The following is a 7985-nucleotide window of genomic DNA, read 5'->3' on the forward strand; positions in this document are numbered from 1 at the left end:
GCAAATAAATTATCAGAAATCTGCAAAGGTATAGTTATTAATTACAAAGAAATATAGAATTGCTTTAAAAAACTAGAGAATGAATAACCAACATATGTGCAAAGGAACTACGAGGCAAATGAGCAAGCATCCAGATCATGACCTCCCTTTACCGACTATCGTCTACCAGAGAGATAGATGCAAACCTTCAAAGAAAACATTGCTTCATACAGGAGATTTGGAGGTTAAATTGTTTCTGATAAACAATTCAGAGGGCTCTTGGGAGATGATAAATAAACAGTTAATTCACCAATTGTTTTCAGACTTAACATATTACAAAGTGACAAGTCAACCTTGTCAACTGAAATGCATTTTCAGAAGAACATAATGACTTAAAAGGATTTTGTACATCTCCAGCAATGGAAATAAATTTACAGGCAACTGTTATTGATTTTCAGAAAGGTACAAACTGATGATTCTTGTAATTATAGAAATGAAGATGCTGGCTGGTAGTTCAGAATAAAATCATCCCTCTCTCTCAAAGTTGTTATCACCAGGTGGCATCTTTCTTGTTTCTGATAATGATAATCGCCTGGGTGTTGTGGAGGTTGCTTCAACAATCCCTTCTGAAGTCAAAGTCAACGCACCAGTTCCTGATGATGAACCCAACAGACGCCGAACGGAAGGATCATCAGTAGAAGATGAAGCTGATATATTATAAGTGAAAACCCGCATTGGGTGGTCAAACTTGCAACTCGGTCCAAATTTGCAGATCCCATATCGGGAATAGAAAATACACATTGGTTCTCCCTAGAAAACAGAAATAAGGAACAAAACAAAAGAAAAAATGTTCAGCACAATCAATGCTCATGATTATCTAAAAAGTTCAGAGAATGAAATGGGAGGAACAGTTCTACTTTGCCTTTCCATTTCAACTTAATCTTTATCCTACTTCTTTACTTTTTCTTTGTTATTTTTAATAATGATCAAAGTGGCCAGGGCACAGATGCAGGTACAAAAGCTCGCACAAAATACCGATAAGCTGACATGTAAACCCAGGTATTCTGATATAACAGAAAAAGGCAAACAAACAGTTCAAGAAAATACAGATGAGATTGAATGCTTCAATTGTCAAGGAACGTGTGATTATAAAAAACTAAGCAGATTTTTGTCTAGGATTCTTATGGGGACAAGGCTCCTGCCCTAGAAGGATTCGTGTTAGCTTTCTTCCAAAAAGGTTGGGAGGTTGTTAAAACAGAGATCTTGAATGTTTAGTTCCTTCCACCAAAGAAGATCCTAAAGAAGTATGATAGTGAAGAACTAAGGTATTACATGCCCATCAATCTAGTAGGAACATATATGATATTTTTAAGCTTCTTACAGAGAGGTTGAAGTTGGTGATTGCTACGTTGATCTCTACTACTCAGAAAGCATTTTTAATGGAAAGGCAGATCGGAAATGGCTGCTCAGGGATTCTATGTATATTGGACTTCAGGAAAGGCTTATGACTATGTAAATTAGAGCTTCCCAGCTCCAAGAATCTTAAGAACGGGTGATCCGTTTCTGTTATAATTGGTAATGGAAGGCTTAAACTAGATGATCAATACTGCCTAGGCCTTCAATGGGTTAGTAGCTTTTCAGTTGGATCTGGAAAAAAGTAATTTGTTGAATATATCATGTATACTTTATGCTACTGATAGTCTTTTCTTTTATGAACGAATTCACACAAGAAAAAAAGAAATACAGAAAAGATAATTGCGGAGACCACCTTTCCATAGTCCGCCGATAAGTACACCAAATATAAGAAAGAAACAGACACCACTTAATCCTATAATTTGATCAATCCAGCTTTCATGCATGACATAGAATCAATCTCTAGACCAATTTAAACCACTATCTTTATCAGAATGAAAAGCATCCAACTACTAATTCCATCAACGGAAATAGTCTATATCTATTTCCGAAGATTAGCCACATCAGCGTCAATAAGCAATTGCGTGAAAGGGCATCATATAAGAAACTAAAAAGTTGACACAAAACAAGCATGGAAATTTAGATAGAAAACTAATATTTGAACTGACACAAGTATTAAAACAGATGGCAAATGTTTTAACTCACAGGGCGCAGAGGGAGACCAATAGGACTCAACAGACAATCAGGAGGAGGAAGGAGCCTTTCCCTTGGATGATGGAATCTACAAACAGCACCAAACTTACAGTCTCCGGTCTTCATGTAAAACTGGCAGTCAGGCTGGCCCACTCGTTCAGGGAAAACATTTTCTCCCTGTAATGCATAATACCCCACAGGTAAAGAACTGGCACGATATGAGGAATTCATTCCTTCTGATCCCATGGTTGGTTTATCACTTGAACGTGAACTCCCATAAACCTGGTTGTTTCCTGCTGTCTGTTGTTGGCCCTCAGCGGATGAAACTGAGCCAAGCTGACCCTAGAAACAATACCATCTCTAAGCAATTCAGAATCAACGCAAGTATCAGGCCACATATTGGATGCAGCACTCACAAGCTTGTTCAATACAAGAACATATGAGACAACTGTGACGATAAATGATTGCAACACCTTGCTTGAATATATAGCAATAAGAAAACGAAGACATTAGTTGAATTTGTGAAGACTCCTACTTGTTTTGAGCTCAGAGGGCTCTCCTTTCCCATCCAGGTTACATCTCCTATTAAAAGGATATTGCTAAAGAGCGACATATTCCCATTGTTTATTCCAAACACATTCCCATTTTCATTCAGATTAGTGTAAAATATAATCCAGAAAAAGATAAATATAAATATAAATATTATTTGAGAGTATTTGATAAGTCAATCCACAAGATATATTTAAAACCATAAAACTGTAAGAAGGAAACTTTTATTATTTCTAATAAATTTATAAAGGTAGGCAGAATCTTCTTCAAACTACTTCACAAAATCTGTAAACAAGAACAGAATTGGTTCACTCAAATGGAATAAAAAGGATACAAAGGCTAGCTAAATGACCCCAAAAGTTTTTCACTCAAGGAAGAATGAGCTCAGTCACTAGTAAGATTAGACAAACAGCATCCTCAAGACCAACAAAGCAGATCTAATCCCAGGAATTACAATTATTTATATATTAATACATGTAATTGCTCTACTACCTAACAAAGATGGCATCACAATTCTCTGTTGAGCTTGGATGATTTTGGAGAAGATTGAAGTTGAGAACAGAACTTTTTGAGAAAAATAAGAAGGTTTAAGAGATGAAAGTGGTAGGATAATGGATTTGGAATTACAGTACATCTAAAAGACTTTAAGTACAAAATTTATACAACTACATAACAGCGAAAAGACAAGGCAACAAAGAGAACATCGAACCCATACCAAACACACATCCAGACTAAAAATTCTTCAAGACTGGAGCAGGATATTCCAAAATTCCAATTAGACATGACAACCAAATGCTAGGAATCATGGCAAACCTTACATTGTATGTAAATCCTGGAAAAGATACCACTCCCTGAAGCATTGGCAGTGGTGCATAACTTGAAGAACCTTGCCAGCGTGCACCAGAAATAAAAGAAGCTCTGGACAAGGGATAGGGCATCTGACCAGGAGTTGTAGGAGAAGGGCCGGGAGGATAAACAGTAGAACCACGTGAAGAGACCATCATGTTAGAAGGTTCGGGATGATGAAATTTACAAGTACTTCCAAACTTGCATTGTGCAGTTCTCATGTAATATGTACATTCATTCTCATTCTGCAGGTAAGAAAAATCATATATTATAATATTATCTGAATAAGATTCAGAGTACAACATGACAAAGAAAGGCAAACTGTCAGCTGCGTCGATCCTTATTATGACCATAACAAACTTAGAACATCCAGAGAAGCAATTGCACATCTAGAATGTAAGGACAAAAAAACCATTTGTTAGATGTCTCCTCTGAGTTAAGCTTAGCTATTCTTTTGTCCATGTCCATTAAAAAGACTCACAAGTATGAAAGGTCACTGCAAGCTCCCCCCCCCCCCCACACCCCCAACAACCACAAATATTGGCTGTATTTAAGTGTTCATCTTTGCAAGTAAAGCAACATCTAACCAAAGTAACATTTTAAAGAAAAGGAACAAGAGGAACTAAAATGAAGGTTGAGGATCACAAAATTCACCATCAGCTTAGGACCTATTGCCTACATTTGGGTAACTATTTCAGTTAATTTGACAAGTAGAACAGGTATGTGTCACAATCACGGGGAGGATGTGCACCATCCGTTACTACATTTCGGGCTACCAACAGAGTTTTGGTCCTTAGTATATTCCCCATTTAGTATGACGGGTACCTCCTACAATAGTGGCGGAAGTGATGGTGAGATGAGGGCAAGAAAGATGGACGTCAAAAAGAAAGAGATGGAATACAGCTCCTTATTGCATATTTTGGATGATTTGGAGAAAAAGAAGATTAGAGCTTTTGAAGGATTTGAAATTCACTATGGAGAATTAGAAGTTGTCCTTTGTATGTATTTTGGTGTAAAAGGAATACAATGTTTTGTATAAATTGCTAATTGGATCTTTTGGAGGGCTTAATTTCTATCCTTTTGTATCTTTTGTAAAGTTGACACCGTCTTGATATCAATAAAAAGACCTTTTTGCATAGTAACAAAAACAAATTTTGACAAACAAAGAGGTAATGAGGTCAAACCGGGCGAAGTGGATAGCCCAAGACATTTAGGGTAACTCTTCCAGCAATTCCAGCCTTGTTTCTAGGATGGTGAAACTTGCATGTGGCTCCAAACTTGCAAGTTCCAGTCTTCAAGTAGTACTGGAAAATAGTTCAATAATTCAAATTGTGAGCGATATAGATTAGAGGGGATTAACGGAAAGAATGGAAAGTCATAAGAAACCAATTATCACGCGAAATAGGAACATCAACAACTATAAAAATAGACACTCAATTTAAGTCAAGTTGATTTAATTAATTTTATAATTCGTGCATCTCAATAAAACTACAGATACTAAGATCTTCATATTTAAAGAGAGTGAAGCAGATAAGAAGTAAAACAACTTAGAAGGTGAAAAAAGGTCAATAACACAGTCAGATCTTCATTATGAATCTTCTAACAATGGGTTTAGTTGTGATTCTCAACATATCCAAGAAGGTGAAAACCTTCAAAGTCTGAACAAGCATCACATAGTACGGCCAGATTTTCAATAAAGAAACCAGCAGGTGTGAGTATTTTACAATACTTGAGCCAAAGACATATAAAAACAACAGCTCAGATCTAATGAAAAAAAAATTAATGAAAGAACTTAAATTCTTGAAAATTAAAGGACGATGTAATCAAATCTCGTATCACATGCCTCAACCAGTGTATTACAAAAGAAATAAGCGATTTCAAAGATGCTAGGTACTTTCCAGAGGAGAAATTTTACTTTGCGTCTCACATGCCATATCATACTTGTGTGAGACTCTCCAAAGTTGGACAATTAGACTAATGGGTCCCACTTTTAACACCATTTTTCTCTCTCTTCTAATTCGTATTTCTCATCCCAAACAGCCCCTTTTAATTTTCTTTTTTTTTTACTCTACCAGAAAATTCTTCTTCACTCTCCACGTCAGAATCCCAAGACATCACTTTATTTTTCCTTAGCACAAAACTCGTCTGTGTAGAAGAAACAACAGCTCTTGGGGAATAATATGTGTGACAATGGAAAAAGGATTTACTGGAAATGGGTTTAAAGTTTGTGAAGGGGATTGTGGAACAAATTAGGGTGAAAAAGTTACTCCAACCTATTTTTCCTCCCCTGTCAACTTTGGTTCTCTACTTCTCCGTTTAATTTTCTCCATTTCAAATGTAATTTCAAATTATTATTAACTAATTGTTAATGCTATCTTTTTAAGTATGTAGATTGATTTTTTTTTAAAGGAATTTTTTTTCATCGCCCGAAAGAACCCACCACGAAACAGTTAGAGCGACGCAATATTAATTGAGTAACTGTGGGTATGAAATCTGTTAAGAGTTAGAATTGGCCTTTTCTGGTATCCTTAAACAAAATCTCCATGTTTCTTGCTTTTTATTTTTTACCAAATAATGATGAACAATCTTAAGGATATCAATTTTACTGCTAAAAAATCTGATTAAACTACTTTATCAATTTAGCTGCGGCTAGTTTTAGATGAAAAGCTTTGTGATTTTATGAAATGCTTTCATCTCTTTTAAAAACAGGAGTGGGGAGAACTAAAAGAGCGAGAAAACGAATTTTTGTCCAAGGATGGAGACAGAGATATTTTGGAATTTTGATGTGGAGAGTGAAGGAGAATTTTCTGGTAGAGTAAAAAAAAGGAAAATTAAAATGGGTTGTTCGGGATGAGAAAGACCAATTAGAAGAGAGAGAAAAATGGAGGTAAAAGTGGGACCCATTAGTCCAAATGTCCAGCTTTGGAGAGTCTCACACAAGTATGACATGGCATGTGAGACTCAAAGTAAAATTTCTCCTTTCCAGAGATATTAACTTTTTTTATAAGGACTTTCTAGAGATTTTAATTAAACCACAAATTTGCCAAATATCCTGACTAGAATCAAGATTCAATTATCAGCCTCCACAAGAACAACGGGAAGAAGCAAATAAGGCAGTAGATCAAACCATAATGGAACAGGCACCCTAAAAGTTAAATGGGGACAGCAATTAGCATCAAATCATACATGTTTATTTAAGTACTCTCATCCATAATATAGATATGTTTATTAAAGTACTTCCATTCATAAGTTCAATCTTTTTAATGATGAGCCACAAGGGACAATATTGTTACACTTCTGTTAATTGCTTTTTGCACTTTCCTCTACAACAAGCAGATATAAGACATATGGACCTGGCAACAATACCTGGCATTCTAGTTGTCCTATTCTTTCTGGATACTCTCCGTTGATACTTGCTGCAGCAAGGGCCTACATCAAATACTTCTCCACATCCATAAGTACACAAAATATGAACAAAAGGATATATACAATTCCATAATCATAAATATTTAAGCATCCATATAAAGTCAAAGTTTACAGACACAAGTTAAAATTATTACAGTGAGATGATGCTTGCTCCACAAGAGTGGGTTACTCTAGTGGTGAGCACCCTCCACTTCCAACCAAGAGGTTGTGAGTTCGAGTCGCCCCAAGAGCAAGGTGGAGAGTTCTTGGAGGGAGGGATGCCGAGGGTCTATCGGAAACAGCCTCTCTACCCCAGGGTAGGGTAAGGTCTGCGTACACACTACCCTCCCCAGAGTCCACTAGTGGGATTATACTGGGTTGTTGTTGTTGTTGTTGAGATGATGCTCGCATTTATTGGAAAGAAAAATATGATTCCGACTTGATATCACATATCGCATCACATACAGGGAAACTTTCTTTATAACAGAAAATATGTCATGATTAGCAAGTCCAAGGTACAAGTCGTATGGTGTAGATTTTGCACTAGTGACTAGCCTAACTTGTAACATCCGTCCCTCCAACTGCTCTTTCTTCTTTTCGAATAAGAGTTCGTCATTAACCAAAATTATACTAGGATCTTCGCTCCTCAATCCTTTATTCAAATAACTCGAGTTTTGAAAATATAGAAACAACTTAACAACTGAAACTTAAAAGGGAAATTTTGACCTTCAAAAGCTTTCCATAAAGAACAACAAGGGAAAGAAAGAGAACCCCTATAACATGTCCCTTTACATGCCTTCTTGTAGAAAAAATATAGGCTTGCAAACAGCATCACCATGTCATGAACCATTGGAGAAGGAGAGACTCGTAGCAGAACTTCTCTTATGTAGTTTTTTAGAGCTGCATTCTTGGGAGATTCTTCAATGAGATCATTGAGATCCTAAAAAGAAAAATATAGACCGACCAATTTGCAGTGACTTTATGCTGACCCCCGGCCCAAGTCCCCCCCCCCCCCCCCACACACACAACAAAAAAAACCAAAAACGTCTTCCTTCCTATCTACACAACTAGTACGTACTCACGTAGTAGGACGAGAACGT

At 36.6% G+C, this 7985-nt stretch overlaps 1 protein-coding gene across 1 annotated transcript in view; it reads right to left on the reverse strand.

The window, feature by feature from the left end:
• Positions 267-7985, reverse strand: part of LOC109226575 (zinc finger CCCH domain-containing protein ZFN-like) — a 17979-nt gene continuing 10260 nt past the window's right edge. The window contains exons 3-7 of the mRNA XM_019391375.1: positions 6847-6909; positions 4665-4784; positions 3453-3725; positions 2098-2427; positions 267-789 (exon numbers count right to left, since the gene is read on the reverse strand). Coding sequence (XP_019246920.1) covers positions 505-789; positions 2098-2427; positions 3453-3725; positions 4665-4784; positions 6847-6909 — 1071 coding nt within the window. The 3' untranslated portion in view covers positions 267-504. The remainder of the gene's footprint in view (positions 790-2097; positions 2428-3452; positions 3726-4664; positions 4785-6846; positions 6910-7985) is intronic.

This window comes from Nicotiana attenuata, chromosome 6 (genome assembly GCF_001879085.1).
Source record: "Nicotiana attenuata strain UT chromosome 6, NIATTr2, whole genome shotgun sequence".
NCBI lineage: Eukaryota > Viridiplantae > Streptophyta > Magnoliopsida > Solanales > Solanaceae > Nicotiana > Nicotiana attenuata.